Source organism: Gopherus evgoodei, chromosome 3 (genome assembly GCF_007399415.2).
Source record: "Gopherus evgoodei ecotype Sinaloan lineage chromosome 3, rGopEvg1_v1.p, whole genome shotgun sequence".
NCBI classification, from domain to species: domain Eukaryota; kingdom Metazoa; phylum Chordata; order Testudines; family Testudinidae; genus Gopherus; species Gopherus evgoodei.
In genome coordinates, this window is record NC_044324.1 from 65,717,613 (window position 1) to 65,742,307 (window position 24,695).

The 24,695-nt window shown below is 40.0% G+C and overlaps 1 protein-coding gene across 2 annotated transcripts in view; it reads left to right on the forward strand.

The window, feature by feature from the left end:
• SMAP1 (small ArfGAP 1) overlaps window positions 1–24,695 on the forward strand; it is a 221,060-nt gene that overhangs the window by 148,895 nt on the left and 47,470 nt on the right. For both annotated transcript variants that reach the window (XM_030555691.1, XM_030555690.1), the window contains one exon: window positions 22,494–22,578. In XM_030555691.1, the coding sequence (XP_030411551.1) occupies window positions 22,494–22,578 (85 nt within the window). The remainder of the gene's footprint in view (window positions 1–22,493; window positions 22,579–24,695) is intronic.

The window sequence follows — 24,695 nt, forward strand, 5'->3', positions numbered from 1 at the left end:
GTGCAGAATTACAAATGATAAAGCAGGGGACATGCTTCTTTTCCATTACAAAGTGTTTCTGGCCTAGAGGTGACTAAGAACAGCGGGGAAACAAAATTACAATATTTTACTCCACTCTGTCTTCTGCTCCAAAGAGATAAGTAATGACATCAAGTTACTAATAGTTCGTTAAAATGCACTAACACATTCATTGTTAATATGTTACCATTTCTATAGAAAGAGGTAGAAGTTAATTTTCTTTTTTTTAAAAACTGATCATTTTGTAATTCTGTTGTTATACTAGTCAAGTTCAATAAAATTAAAAAGATTTTAATGTTTCAAGTTTTGTTCTTGAGTAAACTTTTACCCATATTTTTCTCAGTAATTAATAGGACTCTTTAAAGCAGAAAACACTGTATGTTTTAGTTTGCTGTTTTTATAGGATTTATATTATAACATGCATTCAGTTTTATTTTGCATAGTCCCAGACCAGAATCTATGAAAAACAATTTATATTCCACCTAAAAAGCATATTATAACATTATCAGTGTGTTTACATGATAGCTATGTATTTATGAATGTACTTTCAGATGTATTCTGTGACTGTTCCCAAAGAAAAATGCCCAGATCATGGCCACATTTGTTTTGCATTAAAATCCCATTTTATAGACCTCTGTCTAGTTAGGTATGATTACCTCCAGAGTTTACAGTATTACCTAATTTTTCCTGTATGTGATTAAATATTAATGTGTACAGCAAGTACTAAGGTTAAGCCATTATCTAGGGCAGTGATGAATTTTAAAAGGTGACTGCGGTATGCATGTGTGATAAAGCTTTTATGGCACACGACACAGATTAAATTTGTATGCATACGTTTAATCTGTATGGTGTGCCTCAAAAGTTTTATTGGAATGAATTTGGGATGGCTGCATTACTTGAGTTAGAGTTAAGTCCAAAGCAGAATGCAAGGAGTTGCAGAGGGATCTCGCAAAACTGGATGACTGGGCAACAAAAGGGCAGATGAAATTTCATGTTGACAAGTATGAAGTAATTCGTATTAGAAAAAATCTCAACTCTGCATACATAATGGTGTGTTCTAAACTGGCTGTTACCACTCAAGAAAAAGATCTTGGATAGTTCTCTGAAAACTTCAGTTCAATATGCAGAAGTGGTCCAAAAGGCTAACAATGTTGAGGACTACTAGGAAAGGGATAGATAATAAGACAGTAAATATCATAATGCTGCCATATAAAACCGTGATTCACCCACACCTTCAATACTGTGTCCAGTTCTGGTTGCTTCATCTAAAAGAGCAGGTTTAAAACAAACATAAGGAGGTATTTTTTCACACTGCGCACAGTCAATCTGTGGAACTCTTTTCCAGGGGATGTGGTGAAGGCCAAAAATATAACTGGGTTCGAAAAAGAATTAGATAAGTTTATGGAGCTGAGGTCCATTAGGGTCTGTTAGCCAACGTGATCAGGGATGCAATCCCATGCTCAGGTGACCCTAAACTGAGTGTCAGAAGCCAGGAGTGGTGGATCACTCCATAATTGACCTGTTCTGTACACTACCCCTGAAGCTCTGGTACGAGCTGCTGTCGAAAACAGGATATTGGGCAACACGGAGCATGGTCTGACCCAATATGTCAGCTCCTATGGTCTTGTGCAAATCATCCCTAACGTGCTATTAAAACCTTTCGTACATCATACCATCATGTATTCTGCATAGGTTACTTTGTTCTTCTGTAAAAACTTTTAGACACATTTTAGGAAAGTTTTAAGTTGTATTGGTACTATTTTTGTACCACTCAATCCAAGTAGCTAGGTTCCTGAATATCATGAGTCCAGTTGTACAAAGGGAGAAATGATTAGACATAAATATTAGACTATTTAAAGTAGACTTTCCATACATAATATTGTAATAGTCATACATTTCACAATATATTATGGCTAGAAACAGGGGAGAGGGTGATGTGCATAGCTTTCCAATGATATAAAGTATCTCTTTCTAGATATATCTGGAGATATTAACAGGACTGAAGTGCCTCTCAGCACCTCAAATCAGGGGCTGTCAACCTTTCCAGACTAGGAAGTCCAGGAGTCTGTCTTCTGTACCCCAAGTTTCACCTCACTTAAAGTACTTGCTTTCAAAATCTGACACAAAAATACAAAAGTGTCACAGCACACTATTACTGAAAAATTTCAGTAATAGTGTGCTGACCCATGGGAAGGAGACTCTGGAAAAATTCCACCACGATTTCAACAGCTTGCACCCCACCATCAGACTCAGCTTGGAACAATCTACACGGGAGGTCCACTTCCTAGACACCACGGTGCAAATAAGTGATGGTCACATTACCGCCACCCTATACCGAAAACCTACCGACTGCTATGCCTAGCTTCATGCCTCCAGCCTCCATCCCGGGCACATCACACGATCCATTGTCTACAGCCAAGCACTGAGGTACAACCGCATCTGCTCTAACCCCTCAGAGACCAACACCTACAAAATCTCCACCAAGCATTCTCAAAACTACAATACTCACACGAGGAAATAAGGAAACAGATCAACAGAGCCAGACATGTACCCAGAAGCCTCCTACTGCAAGACAAACCCAAGAAACCAACCAACAGGACTCCACTGGCCATCACATACAGTCTCCAGCTAAAACCTCTCCAACGCATCATCAGGGATCTACAACCCATCCTGGACAATGATCCCACACTTTCACAGGCATTGGGTGGCAGGCCAGTCCTCGCCCACAGGCAACCTGCCAACCTGAAACATATTCTCACCAGTAACTGCACACCACACCATAGTAACTCTAGCTCAGGAACCAATCCATGCAACAAACCTCGATGCCAACTCTGCCCACATATCTACACCAGCGACACCATCACAGGACCTAACCAGATTAGCCACACCATCACCGGTTCATTCACCTGCACGTCCACCAATGTAATATACGCCATCATATGCCAGCAATGCCCCTCTGCTATGTACATCGGCCAAACTGGACAGTCGCTACGGAAAAGGATAAATGGACACAAATCCGATATTAGGAATGGCAGTATACAAAACCTGTAGGAGAACACTTCAACCTCCTGGCCACACTATAGCAGACCTTAAGGTGGCCATCCTGCAGCAAAGAAACTTCAGGACCAGACTTCAAAGAGAAACTGCTGAGCTTCAGTTCATCTGCAAATTTGACACCATCAGCTCAGGATTAAACAAAGACTGTGAATGGCTTGCCAACTACAAAACCAGTTTCTCCTCCCTTGGTTTTCACACCTCAACTGTTAGAACAGGGCTTCATCCTCTCTGATTGAACTACCTCATTATCTCTAGCTTGCCTGCATATGTATACCTGCCCCTGGAAATTTCCACTACATGCATCTGGCGAAGTGGGTATTCACTCATGAAAGCTCATGCTCCAAAACGTCTGTTAGTCTACAAGGTGCCACAGGATTCTTTGCTGCTCTTGAAAAATTTCTTACTTTCTCATTTTTACCATATAAGTATAAAATAAATCAATTGAAATATAAATATTGTACTTGCCTTTCAGTGTGTAGAGCGGTACAAACGAGTCATTGTCTATATGAAATTTTAGTTCGCAAGTGCTTTTTATGTAGTTGTAATGGGTTGTCACTCCCATTTGGGCTCAGAGGGAGGCCATTCCACCTCACTGGGTCATTGTGGAGTCAGCCCAGTCACAGGGCAGGGCGGTAAACAGTCTAGGGAGCTCAGGCATGGCTGAACAATAGGCAGCCTATAGGGCTCTGGCTTTCTGGGCAGGGCAGAGCAGAGCAGCAAGCAGTCTTTTGCCTAAGGTGAGTAGGTGGCCACTCCAAGGATGCGGCTGCCGCAACGGATAGGGAGACCCAGGCCCACCCTACCAGGTCCCAGCACAGGGCCCTGATAGTGGTGGAGGGCTTTGCCACTGGGTCAGCAAGGATCCCACCGAAACACACTGACCTGAGCACTAACTACAAAATTGGACTAAAGTCTGATTTCCCTGGACTATTTCCTGCCACAATCTGGTGAGGTGTTTTGGTGTCCAGAGGTCCTACATCCCCTTGGGATATTCAGTCGCTGGCATACTCAGCGGCTCATCTCCGGATTTGGTCTCCTCTGGGGGGTAGGGGGCTACTCAGTTTGGTCATAGGCAGCAGGCAAGAGGCCTCTGTCTTCTTCCCTGGCTTCTCTTCAACTATGCTGGAGGCCCTGCCTCTTAGACTTCCTGTCCTGCTTCTCACTTCTAGCAGAGCGTCAGGCCCGACCCGGCTCCATCCACTCAGGCACAGAGAGTGGTCCCTTCCCCTCTGGCTTGGAAGGAGGCTCCTCTGCCTCACTACAGTAGCCTGTTGTAAAACTAGGCATATATCTAGCTGACTTGATGTACCCCACTGGAAGGCTTCTGCATACCCCCAGAAGTACGTGTACACTTGGTTGAGAACTACTGTGTCAGACCGCTGTTTGGTGGGAGGAAGTTTGGTTTTTTTCTGAGGATGGTTTATTTCTTTAAAATGTCTGTCTGAAAGCCAATCCAAGGGTTAGAATGCTGGACATGGTCATTCAGCTGATGCATGAGTGGACAGTATGCTGGTAAAGTACTCAATTAGTAGGTTGCATTTAACCCATTACTTGGCAGTTTATTGCATGGCTATGACCATGTGGTGTATAAATATATGGGGGCATCTCGTCTTTTTAGTATTTTCTGCAAAATGAGAACAGAGCATAACTAGGCCATTGGTATGAGAGAATTGCAATTCCTACAGTACATACTATAAAGTATTTCCCTCGCCTCATTGGGGTGTTGTGGAAGTCTTGAATATGTTGGTCTCTAACAGCACAGATGGTGCTTAACAATAGTTAAGTTCATCAGAGGAGAGTTATTTCCAGCAGGCAACCCATCACTGATTTGTTCTTAGTTAAATTCAGACATGTATGATTTTGATTTTTATGTGGCTTTTGCCATGCTGCTTTTGGTAATTACTCGATCAAATATGCAATGTAAAGTAGAGTTTGATTGTCTTCTCCTTGTCAGAGAAATTTCCTTAATAATTAGAAAACATAATGGTTCAGTTCTACGGAGGAGCAATTCTCAGTTGACTTTCAAATGGAAGGGACCAATAAGTCAACTCTAGATTTTGGATACGTGAGTAGGGTAATTCGCAATATATTAGTAATTGATTTATCTAGGTTCAATTAATGCAAGATATTGTTTTCATTTAAATTGGATTGAGCCAATATAGTATTGTCTTAATGGTAGAAGCTGTTGAGATTTTTTTGTAAACATGATTCTTGACATAATAAAATGTAACACGAGTTGTACAAATTTTGTGTTCTTATTGAACTATAGTGAACAAAATACACTGTAGGTTATTGTAGTTTTTTGTCCTGTAAACCAGTGGTTTTCAACTTTTTTTTTTTTTCATTTGCAGACCACTAAAAAATTTCCAGTACACTTGCCAGACCCCTTTGGAAATCTTAGACATAGTCTGCATACCAAAGGTTGAAAAACACCGTTCTAAGTAAGCTAAACTGTCTATATGCTCCAATTCTGAACGACGTAAGAGAGCTCATTTCTGCAAATTAGGTTTTCAAGTCCTGTTATATATTTAGTGAGATCCCACAGAGTGAGGACTTTTGAGTGCTGTTTTTGATACTGGGTATTGTGCCAGGTGTACCAACTATCTATAGGCAAGTTTTGTGGAAGCTTTAAATGCTACAGTTTTGGTGGCTGTTTCCATCACCTCGCTAGGTAACCCATTCCAGTGCTTCACCACCCTCCTAGAGGAAAAAGTTTTTCCTAATATCCAACCAAAACCTCCCCCACTGCAACTTGAGACCATTACTCCTTGTTCTGTCTTCTGCTACCACTGAGAACAGTCTAGATCTATCATCTTTGTAACCCCCTTTCAGGTAGTTGAAAGCAGCTATCAAATCCCCCCTCATTCTTCTCTTCTGCAGACTAAACAATTCCAGTTCCCTCAGCCTCTCCTCATAAGTCATGTGCTCCAACCCCGTAATCATTTTTGTTGCCCTCCACTGGACTCTTTCCAATTTTTCCACATCCTTCTTGTAGTGTGCGGCCCAAAACTGGACACACTACTCCAGATGAGGCCTCACCGATGCCGAATAGAGGGGAATGATCATGTCCCTCGATCTACTGGCAGTGCTGCTACTTATACAGCCCAAAACGCCATTAGCGTTCTTGGCAACAAGGCACACTGTAGACTCATATCCAGCTTCTTGTCCACTGTAACCCTTTGGTCCTTTTCTGCAGAATTGCTGCATAGCCATTCAGTCCCTAGTCTGTAACAGTGCATGGGATTCTTCCGTCCTAAGTCCAGGACTCTGCACTTGTCCTTGTTGAACCTCATCAGATTTCTTTGGCCCAATCCTCTATTTTGTCTAGGTCCCTCTGTATTCTATCCCTACCCTCCAGCGTATCTACCACTCCTCCAAGTTTAGTGTCATCTGCAAACTTGCTGAGGCTGCAGTCCACGCCATCCTCTGGATTATTAATGAAGATATTGAACAAAACTGGCCCCAGGACCCACCCTTGGGGTACTCTGCTTGATACCGGCTGCCAACTGGACATGGAGCCATTGATCACTACCCATTGAACCTGACAGTCTAGCCAGCTTTCTCTCCACCTTATAGTCCGTTCATCCAACCCGTTCTACTTTAACTTCCTGGCAAGAACACTTTGGGAGACTGTATGAAAAGCTTTGCTAAAGTCAAGGAATAACACGTCCACTGCTTTCCCCTCGTCCACAGACCCAGTTATCTCCTCATAGAAGGCAATTAGGTTAGTCAGGCATGACTTGCCCTTGGTGAATCCAAGCTGACTGTTCTTGATCACTTTCCTCTCCAAGTGCTTCAAAATTGATTCCTTGAGGACTTGCTCCATGATTTTTCCAGGGACTGAGGTGAGGCTGACTGGCCTGTAGTTCCCTGGATCATCCTTCTTTCCTTTTTTATAAAGATGGGCACTACATTAGCCTTTTACCAGTCATCTGGGACCTCGCCCGATTGCCACGAGTTTTCAAAGATAATGGCCAATGGCTCTGCAATCACATCTGCCAACTCCTTTAGCACCCTTGGATGCAACGCATCCGGCCCCATGAACTTGTGCTCATCCAGCTTTTCTAAATAGTCCTGAACAACTTCTTTCTCCACAGAGGGCTGGCCACCTCCTCCCCATACTGTGCTGCCCAGTGCAGTAGTCTGGGAGCTGATCTTGTTTGTGAAGACAGAGGCAAAAAAAGCATTGAAAAATTAGCTTTTTACGCATCCTCTGTCACTATGTTGCCTGCCCCATTCAATAAGTGGTCCACACTTTCCCTGACCACCACCTTGTTGCTAACATACAGGCGAGTCTCATCTTATGCTGGGGTTACGTTCCTCTGTCAACGCGTAAAGTGAAAATTGCGTATAGTCAAAAATTACATTGAGTGTAATTGCGGGCGGAATTGCCCTCGCTTCAGGTACAATATTTAAATTATTTTTCTTTTTTGCCGACCACGCAAAAAAACGTCACGCATGTTAAATGCACGTAAGTTGAGATTCGCTTGTACCTGTAGAAACCTTTCTTGTAACTCTTAAGATCCCTTGCTAGCTGCAAGTCCAAGTGTGAATTAGTGTTGCAATTAAATATGTATAAATTACTTTGTTTTTATAATTAATATAATGGATATTTTCCCATCCATTCTCCATGAATTTGTGCTTAAATGTTTTAGAATGGTATTCATATGATCTTATTAATGTAGAATTGGATTATTTGCCTAGTTCAGTTATAATGTGGAACTGTATTTTGAACAGTATATATTGAACATGGTTATTTAATTTCCTTACCAAAATTGATAGACTGAAAAGTGTTAGGCTTTCAGCTATGCTATCATATATTTAAAATGGCAAGGAAATGGAACAAAAATGCAGGAGTTGGGAAGTAAATGATTTTTGATTAAATTATCATGAGTAGTTTTATGAATTGCAAGCAGATTGGCTGGTGAAGCTCCCACTAATGAAGATTTTAATATTTTGAATGAGACATCTGCTCAGCATGAATTAATTTTTATAAAATTATTTTATCGAAGTAGGTCTATATTCTTGTTTTTATACATTTTTAAAATAAATTATAGATAGTTTAATTTTTATCCTCTCACAGCTGACTGCTTTCTACATTTGTTAGGACATGAATTTTATGTCTTCTGGTTTATTTAGGACAAAACCTTAAAGCTGAATGACTGGCTGCATAAAGGTTGATAGCATTGTACTTGCTGCCGAATATGCAGGAACATGAATGTGCGTCTGGTAAATCCAAGCCAACCAATTTTACTGTGACCAAGTGAAAATTTAGCAGAGTTGGCATCCATTATTTCATTACTATTTTTCAGTTAATGTAGCAGGGTCTGTCTGTCTAATCAGATTATGAATAGATTATATAATCTATTATCTTTTCATTTTGGTAAAGGATTTGTCTCATAAGTTTTAATGGTAAATACACAAAAGTGAGAACTTGATTTGTATTAAAAAGTATTTTATAAAATTTACAAATGGGTCCAGATAAGAAATATAAATGTGATTTTGTGTATTAAGTACTTCAGAGAAGAAATATTTACTGCTTTTGGTGCTGTATGCACAACTCTATATATTGAAGTATATCAGTGTTGTCACCACATGAGACTTTTATGTTATTTTCATTGCACCACTGGTGTCTAAGCAGTGTACAATTTAAATTAATAAGTGATGTTAAGAGCAGGAGAGCTAGAGAGAAGACTGGATTTCAGAAAGAAGAACTGGCAGGATTTAGAGATGATCTGAATTAATGAAAAAGAAATGAGAGAGGATGGACAATGAAGTTATTGACACAGATTAAAGCAAGAAATTGAGGACAAAATTTGGGGGGAGATGGATTTGTTTCCATATATTGTCATTTTGAGTTGACAGAACACCTGGGTGCTAGTTGCAGACATCAGTTTGCGTAGAGAGATATTTCTCTGTGCTTCCTTGTGGCCTATGTTCAAAACTGCCATTATTAACAGTATGCATATGACAAATATAGAAAACACTGCAGTCAATATAGTACCAAAAAACCTGAAAGATATTACAATTATTATTCACAATACTCGCAATTACTCTGCTTGGTATTTTGTATCCAAAAGCAGAATTCCTGCCCACCAAAATAGCCCTGTATCCCTTTTCTGAAAGGCTGATTGGGCCCAAATGCAAGCAAGCCTTTCAGGTGTGATAACTGCTAAAACTTCTTCTAGATGCATATACTTGATCTGAAAATACTGTATTTCAAACGTATGTCCAACTTTAGGAAGGAGGAGACTACATTAGGCTCATTTTACTACCTCAGTAAAGACTACTGCTAAAGTTTGTGACAACCGCAAAATAGATACGCAAATAAGCAATATGCGTAAAAGCTGTAATGACTACAGAGCTGTGTGGAAAACAGAAGTTATGTTTTGTGAAAATTCTGTTGTGGGTTTTGGTTTTTGTTTGAAACTTTTTTCAATCTGAGAAAATTGAATCCATGACTTCCGCTACCTCTGTGACAAACATGAAACCCTGGTAATGAGTGCATGGTTCATTATAGCAGACTTTTACTAATGCAGTCTTTTATTGGTGGTAGTGTAGTGCCAGACTGCACAAATTCTCTTCCAGCTCTGTGTTTCCTTGAGGAACTCTGAGTATCTTCACAATCTAGCACCAGTGAAGACCTAGAAAATCACTAAGATTTGCCATAATGTTTATAATCAGACTAATAATGTTAGAAATCAAAAAGCATCTTAGTGCAGCAGGTGAGGTACACTTGCCATTCTTGAAACCTTTAACCTAAACTATGATCAAATGTATCATTAACCGAGGTAGCTGTAGGAGGGAATGTAGGCAGGAAGCCCAGCAGCAGATTGGGGACCGAGTGCAGCATGTATGATAACTTGCTCTGTTTGCTGGTGATGTATGTATGCATTCGTTGCAAGGAGCTCCTGGCCCTCAGACTGAGTACGGGCTTTGGAGGCCAGGGTGGCGGAACTAGAGGAGCTAAGGGAAGCAGAGAGGTATGCTGATGAGGCTTTCTGGGACACTGTAGATTTGTCCAACCTCCAGTCAGACAGCCCTTGTGCTGTGAAGGAGGATGAAAGGCTCAGGGAAGGAGAGCAGTCAACGGGAGCAGAGGGAAACCTTCCCATAGTTGGGACCCTCCTTCCAGATGATGTTGGGGTATCCTCTCGCACTGAGGTTACCTCTCCAGGGGAGGGAACTCCAGTCATTAGGAAAAGGAAGGTGTTAGTAATGGGAGATTTGATCATTGGAAACATAGATAGCTGGGTTTGTGATCACTGGGAAAACCGAATGGTGACCTGCCTTCCTGGTGCGAAGGTTGCGGATCTCTCGAGGCATCTAGATAGACTTATGTGTAGTTCTGGGGTGGAGCCGGGGGTCATGGTACGTGTAGGAACCAGTGACAGAGGGAGGGGTAGGAGAGACATCCTGGAGACCAAACTTAGGCTGCTAGGAGAGACTGAAATCCAGGACCTCTACGGGAGCGTTCTCAGAAATGCTTCCAGTTCTACGCACAGGGCCAGGTAGGCAGGCAGAGCTTCAATGTGTGGATGAGATGATGGTGTAGGGAGGAGGGGGTTAGATTTATTAGGAACTGGGGAAACTTTTGTGATAGGGGAAGCCTATACAGCAAGAATGGGCTCCACCTAAACCAAGTGGATCCTGACTGCTGGCACTTAACATTAGAAAGGTTGCAGAGCAATTTTTAAACTAAGAGATGGGGGGGAAGCTAACTGCTGCAGCGGAGCACATGGATCATCTAGAGGCTTCTCTGTGCTAGTCAGGAGGAGGGGATGGAAAAGGATGAAGTATGGGCCAGATCAGACAAGAAAGAAATATTCACATAAAGAATCTGACACATTAGAAAAGGGCAGACAAATAAAAAGGAACAAGTTTTTAAAGTGCTTGTACACAAATACTAGAAGTCTAAATACTGGGTGAACTAGAGTGCCTCATGTTAGAGGATATTGATATGATAGGCATCGCAGAAACCTGGTGGAGTCGGGACAATCAATGGGACACAATCATTTCTGTGGTGGGAAGAACACCTCAACAGCCCAATGCTGTGGCATTTAATTTCAGAAAGCGGATCTATGCAAACATGAGGAGGTTAGTTAAACAAAAATTAAAAGGTACAGTGACTATAGTGAAATCCCTGCAAGCTGCATGGACACTTTTCAAGGACACCATAATAGAGGCCCAACCTAAATGTTTACCCCAAATTAAACATAGTAAAAGAACTAAAAAAGAGCTGCTGTGGCTTAACAACCATGTCAAAGAAGCAGTGAGAGATAAAAAGACTTCCTTTAAAAAGTGGAAGTCAAATCCTAGTGGGGCAAATAGAAAGGAGCATAAACACTGCCAAATTAAGTGCAAGAGTGTAATAAGAAAAGCCAAAGAGGAGTTTGAAGAACGGCTGGCCAAAAACTCCAAAGGTAATTACAAAGTGTTTAAGTACATCAGAAGCAGGAAGCCTACTAAACAACCAGTGTGGCCTCTTGATGATCGAGATGAAAAAGGAGTGCTTAAAGACGATAAAGTCATTGTGGAGAAACTGAATGAATTCTTTGCTTCAGTCTTCACAGCTGAGGATGTTAGGGAGATTCCCAAATCTGAGCCTCCTTTGTAGATGACAAATCTGAGAAATTGCCACAGACTGAAGTGTCACTAGAGGAAATTTTGGAATTAATTGATAAACTTAACAGTAACAAGTAACTGGGACCAGATGGCATTCACGCAAGAGTTCTGAAAGAACTCAGAAGTGAAGTTGTGGAACTATTAACTATGGTAGATAATGTAACACCAATATTTAAAAAGGGCTCTAGAGGTCATCCCGGCAATTACAGACTGGTAAGTCTAACGTCAGTACTGGGCAAATTAGCTGAAACAATAATAAAGAATAAAATTGTCAGACACATAGAAGAACATAACTTGAACAAAAGTCAACATGGTTTCTGTAAAGGGAAATTGTCTTACTAATCTACTAGAGTTCTTGAAGAGGTCAACAAACATATGGACAAGGGGGATCCAGTGGATATAGTGTACTTCTATTTCCAGAAAGCCTTTGACAAGGTCCCTGACCAAAGGCTCTTATGGATTGAGAACTGGTTAAAAGACAGAACAAAGGGTAGAAATAAATGGTAAATTTTCAGAATGGAGATGGGTAACTAGTAGTGCTCCCCAGGGGTCAGTCCTAGGGCCAATCCTATTCAATTTATTCATAAATGATCTGGAGAAAGGGGTGAACAGTGAGGTGGCAACGTTTGCAGACAATACTGAACTGCTCAAGATAATTAAAACCAAAGCAGACTGTGAAGAACTTAAAAAAAAATCTCACAAAACTAAGTGATTGGGCACAAAATGGCAAATGAAATTTAATGTGGATAAATGTAAAGTAATGCACATTGGAAAAAATAACCCCAACTATACATACAGTATGACGGGGGCTAATTTAGCTACAACTAATCAAGAGAGAGATCTTGGAGTCATCGTGGATAGTTCTCTGAAGACATCCACGCAGTGTGCAGTGGCAGTAAAAAGGCAAACAGGATGTTAGGAATCATTAAAAAAGGGATAGAGAATAAGATGGAGAATATCTTATTGCCCTTATATAAATCCATGGTATGCCCACATCTTCAATACTGTGTACAGATGTGGTGTCCTCATCTCTCAAAAGATATACTGGCATTAGAAAAAGTTCAGAAAAGGGCAAATAAAATTAGAGGTTTGGAACGGGTCCCATATGAGGAGAGATTAGAGGCTAGGACTTTTCAGCTTGGAAAAGAGAAGACTAAGGGGAGGATATGATAGACGTATATAAAATCATGAGTGATGTGGAGAAAGTGAATAAGGAAAAGTTTTATTTATTTGTTCCCATAATATAAGAACTAGGGGCCACCAAATGAAATTAATGGGCAGCAGGTTTAAAACAAATAAAAGGAAGTTCTTCACACAGTGCACAGTCAACTTGTGGAACTCCTTGCCTGAGGAGGTTGTGAAGGCTAGGACTATAACAGGGTTTAAAAGAACCTCCATGAATTTATCTAGCTCTAAGTCCATTAATGGCTATTAGCCAGGATGGGTAAAGAATGGTGTCCCTAGCCTCTGTTTGTCAGAGAATGGTGATGGATGGCAGGAGAGAGACCACTTGATCATTACCTGTTAGGTTCACTTCCTCTGGGGCACCTGGCATTGGCTACTGTTGGTAGACAGGATACTGGGCTGGGTGGAGCTTTGGCCTGACCCAGTATGGCCATTCTTATGTTCTTACGATTCACAAGTCAGCTTGTCAAGCTGTTTTGCTCTGCTACAAAACATGGGGGCGTATTGTCATGCTGTACCTATAAATCAGAGATAGGCAACCTTTGGCACATGGCCTGCCAGGGTAAGCAACCTGGTGGGCTGGGCCAGTTGTTTACCTGCCATGTCTGCAGGTTTGGCCGATCACGGCTCCCACTGGCTGCGGTTCGCTGCTATAGGCCAACAGGGCTGCAGGAAGCGGCGCAGGCCAAGGGATGTACTGGCCGCTGCTTCCCGCAGCCCGCATTGGCCTGGAGCTGAATCCACGGCCAATGGGAGCCGCAATCAGACAAACGTGCGGATGTGGCATGTAAATGCCAGGGGGCTTGCCCTATTGGTCCACGTGCCAAAGGTTGCCAGTCCCTGCTATAAACTAAATGTCGCATCTTCATTGTTCATGAAATACTTATGTATCCTATACACTGTGGCTTTCCATTCTTATCATACCTTTATGTGTATACCATACATAGAGTATTTGTGTTTAGCATTTCCCAAGACAGTTCTCTTCATAAAGCTAAATCAAGTGTGAGACCCACATAAGCAAGACTATTCAAAAATGGAACTTACGTACCAATCAGGTCTTTATGGTTTTGGTGTAAAATTGTCATAAATGGCTTGCCCCTCTGGAAGGGCCCTTCCAGCCCTACGTTTCTATGATTCTGTGATAGCGGCTCTGAAAACAAAAGGCTGACACCCAGATTTTCAGGTGCTCCAAATACCTAGGTCTTGTTATCAGAAGTGCCTTAGTGACCTAGAAACCCATCTGTGATTTAGGGTCACTCATAAGTGCCTAAGTCACTTTTGCATATTACAGTTAGGCTCTTAAATCAGTCAGATGTTGCAACACTAAGTGGAAAAATGCCAAAATACCTTTAAAAATCTGGGCCTAAGTGTTTTTCCACTTATTTAACTTGCTGCTTAGGAAGTAGAATGGCCAGAAAATGGAAATCTGTGACAAACATTGTACCTTATATAAACTGAAGGATAAAGAGGATCTTGAGTGGAAAATTTTAATTCCGGTCATGTAGTGAATATTGTCCATTACAAACAGCATTGTTTAGATGAAAAAGTGATAAACTGTGGTTAGAAAACTATTTGTCATAAAGATTACTTTGAAAAGAAGATGTTAGCAAACTTGGGTGAAGAACTGTTGCATATCACAGCTGTGAAGAGGGGACTGCGTGGTTCTGTAAAGGAATAGGAAGTTAATTCGTTCTGATACAGGTTACTGATTTTTGGCAAGTTGGGAAAAAATCTGTCTATAAACTAACTGATTAGCATATACACAGAATGGACTTATTAGGTCTGAAGTAGATTTTCCAAAGACTTATATATGTGTAATAACTTAAAATATCAAGAACAAAAATAATTGTTGCCAGCATATCTGGGTAACCCACTTTCTGTAAACTAATACGTTTGTATATGATCTTGGTATGGAAGCTTGCAGTCTGGTTTTCATGTTACTTAAATAAACCCACTCCACTGCTAAGGCACTTCATTTTGAATGTGACTAGATTTTCCTTAAATGAAAGAAAACATACTGGAATTTTTCAAAATACATTTCAAAATGGAGTATTAAGTGATTTGATTAATATACTGACTGTACAATGAATGTATATTTGTGTAAATATAATGTACTGGATTTCTCCAACCACTTGGAAAAGTGGGAAAGTAACAAAAAATTGTAGAAAAGCAAATATAGTACTGATATTCAGAAATAACATGATCCACTCTCACATTTTGAGGATAATGAACAGTGAGCAGTAAACAGCGTGGATTTCCATAGAATAAATCTTACCAGACTGCCAACTGTTTGTTAGTAGAAATTCAGAATTAGCACATGAGAAGTAGATCTATAATACATTTGGATTTTCGTAAAGCATTTGATAGTGAGTGCCTCCTGAAATGTTACTTGCAAAATTTACTTAGATTGATTTGAATAGGAGTATTTTGGTAGTAGCCGATGCACTGTACAGAGTAAAAGGTCTGCAGAACAAAAGATATAGCTCAAAAGTGTGCATGTTTGGAAAGAAATAGCTCAAACTGTATGAGCTGTTGGGAACTCCAGATCTATATCTTTTTGCCAGTCCACACAGCCACAGAATCAAGTCTTCACAAATTTCCCACACAGGTGAGCACTGGGAAAGTATTCCTTTTCTAGTCTTTGAAGTTTGTCCCCAGTTCCTGTATTCTCTTTCACGGTTCTTCAGAAAATGTCAAGAAAGGTAATAGAAGAGCCAGTTTGAATTATGAATTCTTATCTAACGTCACTTGGGAGCCTGACCTTACTTCCACTCCTTATCTCCAGTCCCAATGGCTTCCTGGTAGTCCTGGGAAAAGTTGGATGTGGTGTCCCTAAGGCAGCAGGAACAGAGTGGACTCTGTACCAAAGGATTTCCTGATTGCACTTTGTTGTGCAATTACTGCAAAATATATAATTTCAGTAAGATAAGTTCTGCTTTCATGTTTGGAAGATACAGCTAATTGAAGTTTATGCATTTTGCCTGATTTATACAAACAAACGAAACCTCACGCTTAAATGTGAGAAATCTCTATGGTCCTTTTCAGCTGGTGTAAATTGGTACAGATCCACTGAAGTCAATTTGTCTAACATTCATTGGTTGCATCTTCAAAACCTTTTCTAGGGGAAAATCTTTCACAAAATCTATTTTAAAAAAATCTAGAAAACTACAGTGCTTGGCACAATGCCTAGAAATAGCAGATTCTGAGTGATTTTGGTAGGCCACTAGTTCACTGTGGACAGAAGTGGAGAGATAAATTGAACTGTTTCAGCTGGTTTGCATCCATGCTGTGACACTAAACTGGTACAGGCTGAAATTGCTTAGACCAAATTTGTTGGTAGAGCTAAGTATATTCTACTCCAAATTGAATGCACCTAAACCAAGTGCATTATTCCTGCTGGTGGATGATAGCTCAGTGGTTTGAGTATTGGCCTGCTAAACCCAGGGTTGTGAGTTCAGTCCTTTGAGGGGGGACACTTAAGGATCTGGGGCAAAAATCAGACTTGGTCCTGCTAGTGAAGGCAGGAGGCTGGACTCGATGACCTTTTGGGGTCCCTTCTAGCTCTATGAGATAGGTATATCTCCATATATGTGAACTGTTCAAAAAATGTTCTAATCCCTTAGAATGCTTGTAAAACGACAACATTCTTTTAAGTAGAAAAGACCTAATGGATGTGTGGTCCTCTGTTGCTGTAAAATCTCATTTTCATCAAATTATGTTCCTTTGTATTGTTTGATATTTAAAAGGGTTTATCTTCTTCATTTTGAAAAATGTGTAAATCCTTCAAAAGTTGCGGGAGGTTTCAGCATTAACTGTTCAATGTTTTCTGCAAATACTTCTTTACCTTTAACATTTAAGATTTCGTCAGCTTTTCCTGCAATATTTAAATATTTTTCATTAAATTATCAATCAAAATTTTTGTTCATTTAGTGAAAAATGTTGTTTAAGGAAAAGAGCAGTGCCAAAATTTGTTTGAAACAACTTTTAAGAGATTTAATGCAGTGCATGAAGAGCAGTGATTTATTGCTTGTAACAGAATGTAGGAAAAAGCACACACAATTGCAAACCACAAATATTTAAAAAAAAAATGAGATTTTAAAATAAATTTTGACGGGGTTTATTTGCCTTCTGATTTAAGTCTTTAAATCATACTTGGGTTACATTTTTGAGCTTTGCTCGTAACCTGAGAACTAGAAATTAATTTGTAAATGAAAGCTAAGATTCTGACGTAATCAAATGTCTCCTGGAATTGGCGATTTAAATAAAACACCAAATATCGCATCTTGCAAAACAAAACAAAAAAGCAGAAGTTCACAACAGTACATATACATATAAATGTTAACTCTGTTCCATAGTAAAAGGCCACTGATTAAAAAAAAATCAATGGGAAGGTTTGATCATGTTATACAGTATTCCCAAGAGAAATTGAAAACACAAATTCCTGATTTAGGGTTTATCATTTGTGTTGGTTTTTCTTGTAGACTCTTTTTATTGCCAGTTCCTTTTCTGGCCAGTTATATGTGTAATAAAAGAACTAATAAAGCAAACAGTCATATAATTACATCATTTGACAAAACAAAACAAAAAATCTACTCAAGAAAATATTCTTACTGTATTTTTAAAGTAATGAGATTAACCTTCTGTAATAATCATTGTTTCTAAGCAAAGGGGAATATTATTTAAATGCCATCTGTCTAGTTCTTACTAATGAATGCAAGATAGTGCTTTGGTTTTAAGGAACACATGGTAGGGTTGCATTTGAGACTAACCCTGTCATGCATTAATGCATTTCAGAATGTTGTTTTCAGATCTCCGATAATCAGTCTAATTTGAGGCTATGAAAATTATGCACATTTAGTGCCGTTTTAATGTAGCTTTATTTTCAGAACAGTTGGTATATGTTGTGAAAAGCAGTCCATGCTTTTTTTTTTTTAAATCAAGGTTATAAGAGGCCTGGTCTACACTATGCGTTTAAACCGATATTAGCAGCCTTAAACCGATTTAACGCTGCACCCGTCCACACAACGAGGCCCTTTATATCGATATAAAGGGCTCTTTAAACCAGTTTCTGTACTCCTCCCTGACGAGAGGAGTAGCGCTGAAATCGGTATTAACATATCAGATTAGGGTTAGTGTGGCTGCAAATCGACAGTATTCGCCTCCGGGCAGTAGCCCACAGTGCACCATTGTGACCGCTCTGGACAGCAATCCGAACTCAGATGCACTGGCCAGGTAGACAGGGCAAGCCCCGTGAACTTTTGAATTTCAATTTACCACCTCTCCCCTCCCCCCATGAAAGAAAAGGGACAAAAATAGTTTCTTGATTTTTTTTATATGTCATCGTATGTCTACTGCATGCTGCTGGTAGATGCGGTGCTGCGGCACTGAATAGCAGCATCCTCTCCCCTCCCCGGTAGCAGATAGTACTGTACAAAAGGACTTATAGCTGCTGTCATCATCCTGTGAGTGCTTCTGGCTGGCCTCAGGTGAGGTCGGCTGGGGGCGCCTGAGTAAAAATAGGAATGACTCCTGGTCATTCCCGGTAGATGGTACAGAATGACTGATAACCGTCCTCTTCATAGCCACTGGGGGCTGAGTTCCATCAGCCCCCCCACTTTCATGTCTAAAGAAAAGATTCTGTACTGCCTGAACTGTAATAGCAGCGGGATGCTGGGCTCCTCTCCCCCTCACCGTTTAATGTCCTGCCTGGACTATCATAGCAGCTGGAGGCTGCCTCCCCCTCACTTTATCTCACTAAAAAGTCAGTGTTTCTTATTCCTGCATTCTTTATTACTTCATCACACAAACTGGGGGGACACTGCCACGGTAGCCCAGGAAGGTTGGGGGAGGAGGAAAGCAACGGGTGGGGTTGTTGCAGGGGCACCCCCTAGAGTGGCATGCAACTAATAATTTCTGCAGGATCTGACACAGAGTGGCTGTGCTCTCTGGTTCTCTGATACACTGGTTCTCTAGTACACTTGCCCCATATTCTAGGCAGGACTGACTCTATTTTTAGATAAACCATAAAAGAGGGATTGACTTTGGGAGTCATTCTCATTTTTGTCTTTGTGCCCCTCGGCCGACCTCAGCGAAGGCCAGCCAGGAGCACCCATGACAGCAGTAGACGGTACAGAACGACTGATAACCGTCTCTGCTACCCTGCAATGGCAAATAAATGCTGCTGTGTAGCACTGCAGTACCGCCTCTGTCAGTACACATACAGTGACAAAAGGCAAAATGGGCTTCATGGTTGCCATGCTATGGCATCTGCCAGTGCAATCCAGGGAAAAAGGGCGCAAAATGATTGCCTTGCTTTCACAGCGGAAGGAAGGAATGATGACATTTACCCAGAATCACTCACGACACTGTTTTTGCACCATCATGCATTGGGATCTCAACCCAGAATTCCAATGGGCGGGGGAGACTGCAGGAACTATGGGATAGCTACGGGATAGCTCCCCAGAGTGCAACGCTCCAGAAATCGACACTAGCCTCGGTACATGGACACACACCACCAAATTATTGTGCTTTGAGTGGCCGCTGTCAATAACCTTAGTCCCAGATTTGGACCTTAGCGTCCAAAATATGGGGGTTAGCATGAAAACCTCCAAGCTTAGTCACCAGCTTGGACCTGGTACTTGCTGCCACCACCCAAAAAATTAGAGTGTTTTGGGGCACTCTGGTCCCCCCGAAAAACCTTCCCTGGGGACCCCAAGACCCAAATCCCTTGAGTCTCACAACAAAGGGAAATAATCCTTTTTCCCTTCCCCCCTCCAGGTGCTCCTGGAGAGATACACAGACACAGGCTCTGTGAATCCAAACAGAGTGACTCCCCCTCTCTGTTCCCAGTCCTGGAACAAAAAGTACTTTCCTCTTCACCCAGAGGGAATGCAAAATCAGGCTAGCCACTTCAACACACACAGATCTCCCCTGATTTCTTCCTCCCACCAATTCCCTGGTGAGTACAGACTCAATTTCCCTGAAGTAAAGAAAACTCCAACAGGTCTTAAAAAAAAAGCTTTATATTAAAAGAAAGAAAAAATACAAATGGTCTCTCTGTATTAAGATGACCAATACAGGGCAATTTCTTAAAAGAATATTGAATAAACAGCCTTATTCAAAAAGAATACAAATCAAAGCACTCCAGCACTTATATTCATGCAAATACCAAAGAAAAGAAACCATATAACTTACTATCTGATCTCTTTGTCCTTACACTTAGAAACAAAAGATTAGAAAACAGAACTACTTCTCCAAAGCTCAGAGAAAGCAGGCAGCCAGAAAACAAAGACCTCAGACACACAATTCCCTCCACCCAAAGTTGAAAAAATCCGGTTTCCTGATTGGTCCTCTGGTCAGGTGCTCCAGGTGAAAGAGACATTAACCCTTAGCTATCTGTTTATGACAGCCGCATGCACTCGACTTTATACAATCTGTTTTACAAAACCGGTTTATGTAAAATCAGAATAATCCTGTAGTGTAGACGTACCCAGACAAGCAACATGTCAAGTGCATTTCTTCTCTCAGCTGCAGTGACCCATGACACAGATCATCTTGTTTCTTACAGCAGTTGAAAAAAATCCAGATGTTTATAATTTTTTGTAATTTATGTTCCTTTCCTGAAACATTTAAGGTTAATTGTGATTAATATTCCTAGCTCTAATTTATATTTCATTGAATGAAAATATACTCAGTTGTGGAAGCCCTTTTTCTTCTGTCATTAGATTTTTATTTGAATCCTTGCTGTTCATAATTTTACTTTTGAATATTAATTAGGTTCTGATATTTCTCTTAATTCAATACTAACTAAATTTTTATAAATACAGCTGCAAATAAAATTAGGCCTATTTTACAAATGCTGGTCTGATATTGGGGTGGAGATCTTTAGGTCTCCTCTAAATGCAGCCCACAGTCTGGGGTCTGTACTCTATATGTAAGCATTTCTATACATACTTTTTCAAGGGATACTTTGTCTAAATAAACTGAGAATTTGTAGTCTGCAGGACCACGCCCCCAGCCACTGGAGGGTTGTTAGAACACAATGGTGAGTTTTTTCCAATCTAAAACACTTCACAAATATTAACTCTTTTTTTGCAATCCTCGTACTAGGAGGGTGGTGAAGCACTGGAAGAGGTGATGGAATCTCCATCCTTAGAGGTTTTTAAGGCCCTGCTTGATAAAGCCTTGGCTGGGATGATTTAGTTGGTGTTGGTCCTGCTTTGAGCAGGGGCTTGGACTAGATGACCTCCTGAGGTCCCTTCCAACCCTGATTATTCCATGATTCCTGTTCATCTCCTTTTTGGTATCTAAGGAACATAAAGGATTTTCTAGATTAAGGACATTGGTATTAGTACATGTTTCACCTCTGCAAATTTCCTAATCTAGGAAAGCCCTCATGTGGAAAGGCTCAGATCAGAGCCACAGAGAGAGTCTGTTAAAACCAGGATTAAAATGCAGGATACCCTTGTTGTCAGCCCTATGCCTTGTCTGCAGCTAGACCACTCTGCCAGCTGTGATATTGAGCAGCCTGTCCTTCCCAGAGGTAACACTGACTGGGCAACAGAAAAGCAGATTCAACTATATACACTGTTGGGATGAAAACAGAAAAAAAAATGCTATCCTAAATATGTATTAGAAGAATTTGCAGTGGCGTTAATGACAGCCTGTGTCTCACTATATCCAGCTGCTGCAAACTACCGGTAACTTGTGATCCTTCCAGAAATGGAGGGACTCACGGTTCAGGTCTTTATAAATTCCAGTAGCGAACCCTGAGTAATTGTTAGGGGAGGGAAATGTAAGCTATCTGTAATTTTTAGAATGTGTCAAACCTCAAGCTCAGTTTATATCAGTTTACATTTTCAAGGGCTTCTGCAAGAAAAAGACAAGAAGTCTCATTTTTTAAGTGTGGGGGGGAGAAAAAGCTAGGATTCTTTGTTTCTAAATCTACCAAATTAAGTGTGCCTATGAACATGGGTTTTTTGCAGACCCAAAGGCCACCACCATACTCAGTAGCAGCTGAAAAGTCTGCCGTTTAATAATATCCTCTTCCTGTAGTGATGTCAAATGTGCTTCTTTACTAGTCTCATAACCTCCTCCACTTCCCAATTTTTCTTATTTTCAACTTTTTAAAAGCTTACAAACCTGGCGTTATTTTCCCACACTGGGAAAACTATATAGTTAATTTGGTCTAAAAATTAGTCAATAAATAACTTGTGCAAAATGAGTGAGTCATTATTTTACTCAGTAACAGTGATTCCTAACTGTAAATGATTAACAGTTACAGTTTTTAAATATAATACTTATTCACTGCGGTTTTTAAATATTAGACTTGTCCTAGACCCAGTAAATAATCCTGTAGTTTATATTGTATTTAGAATGTTTGTAAAACTGGTGAAAGAATAAGGGTATATTTCAGTTCTCTTTTTCCTTCCCCCTCTCCTCCACATGTACTTCATTCTCTGTAATCAGACTTCAATATGCAAAGTTAGTTTAGAAAACAAATTTTATTTGTGATGTATTCCAGAAATCTTAAAATCCTTCTTTGTATTAAAGAAGCTTTGTACATCTTAAAACTTACTTATGAGTGTGAATATTTTTTCTTTTTAAAGCCTCAAAAGAAGGAGGATCAGCAATTAGAGCCTAAAGCAAGTCCGAAAAAACCACCAGAACCTACTATTGATCTTTTAGGACTCGGTAAGTAATAAATAATGAAATTCTCTGTTACTTTTATAAAAATGACTCAACAGTACTTTTATTGAAATGAATATAATGGCTTTATCTTCCATATGCCAGCAGACATTTTAGTTGAACCTGAAAATTACATGATTAAGACTAAGTTCCATCTGTAATGAGCTCCTTAGCGCCCCGCCCACCTTTCTCAATCGGTGATCCTCAGAGTTGTGAGCTGTGACATTTCAGCATTTAAAGTACAAAAATAGTTTTTTAAGAAGCCAATTGCTGTGGTTGCTTTATCGTATTCCTGTTAGGCTATATATCTTCATAATATGCTAGTACAAAAAAATAGTAATCAATTTCTGTTGAATGCAGCCAACCCTCATATTTTCATGTAATCTCAGTATCTTCAGTATTTTGTAGTGTCTCACGACAACAATGGGGACTGTTCATTTTAATCGACTATGCTTCCCCCCCGGCTAGCCAGTGACTATATACTTGTCTTGAACTAGCTTTGACTTAGACCTTGCATAGGATAAATATTTCTTATCTACAGATATTGTCATGTTCTTCATACTCTTTCCCTCCCCTTAAAAAAATTGCGAAACACACCGTATTTTAAAAGCCATGTCTGATCTTTCTAGTAGTATTGTAAATCTGTTTTTGCTTTGGAAGGGTGCACAGGAGGTTAATAGTGGAAGCAGAAAAAGATACTAAGGAGAATTCTTCAATTTCTTAGTATGTATAACTTTGCCTTTAATGCTATAAGATGTGGAAGACAGAAGACAATCTTTTCATGCTTTAGTCAGATTAGAGCTGTGAAAAGTATTGCAGTGAAGCTGTCAATAGCTCTTTTATTACCTAATGTTTCCTGTTCAGGCTAGCTGGTTTATTTGGATGTGACTTAGAATTCACACTAACATCTTAAATTTAATGGTATTATCTATGGGATATAAAATGTACCATTAACTACTGTAGTTCAGTTAGAGTATTTTTTGTGCTAGTTCTATATAACCAAACTTGTCTACTATAACAGGCCATCAAACCTTATTTAACACACACAATATTAAAAGAAGGTTATGGATTTGGTGTAAACCTACAAAAATGAGACAATTCAAAGTTGCTGGAAAACTAGTTCTCCTTGAAAAGAGGCTCAGAAGTTAATCTTTCTGCTATCATTTACTGCCAGCCATTGTGGCTCATATGGTATTAACTGTGATGAGAGTAAAAATTAATTGTGAATTTCATTGCTTTCTGTGAGTCGAAACCAGACTAGCAAACTAATCAACAGCTAAAATGCAATCAGTATGTGCTTCTGAGATTGTCATACCTATTGTGCCTTTTCAGGCATGAGCTGAAAGGAAAAGTGGTAATATATCATTCTGTACACAAATTGGGACTCTAAAAGAGCCTGATGTAAGGCCTACACATTTTTTCTAGAAAAAAAAAAACCTGTAAAATCTGTTCAGAAAAAAAGATGATCAGTTGAATTATTTGCATATAATTGAAATATTAAAGGTAAATATATACAATAGTTATTTAAGGATTTTTTTCTTAGAAGTTTTGCTCTATTGTTTCAGAAAGCCATTCTCTCCCTCTTGGCACCCTTCGCTAGAGCTTTGTATAGCTATTGTTTTATTGTTTAGGTAAAAACAGTAAATTAAAGCTTGTTGGGGGGTGAGTTTAAGTCCCTTATTCTGCAAATACTTGGGATATAACTTTATTATAATATATATAAACAGTTAAATTGGGAGAAGTGTATGGTGTTCTGGACTGAGCTGTATCTTCAGGGTGGAGGAGGTAGATTTGAGGTGAGCTATATATCCTCTTAGTTACAGGAGGAAGAAAGGAGCATGTCTTACGGAAATTGCTGCTGAGGGGTGGCTTTTAGCAACACCTTTATTTGTGACTCTCAACATTTTATTCCCTCTCCTTGCTAAAGATGAGGAAAATCCAGTTCCCGAGTTTACGTTATTTTTGCTAGTTAAAATTCAAGACAGCATTTGTCACCAAAAGGAGAAAGTGATGGGCTTAGAGGGATAACCGCGTCCGAGGAAGTTTTTAGATAGCATTGTGATTACTTTGACCCAGTATGTATGACACATTTGAAAATTATACTTCACTTTATTTTTTAAAAA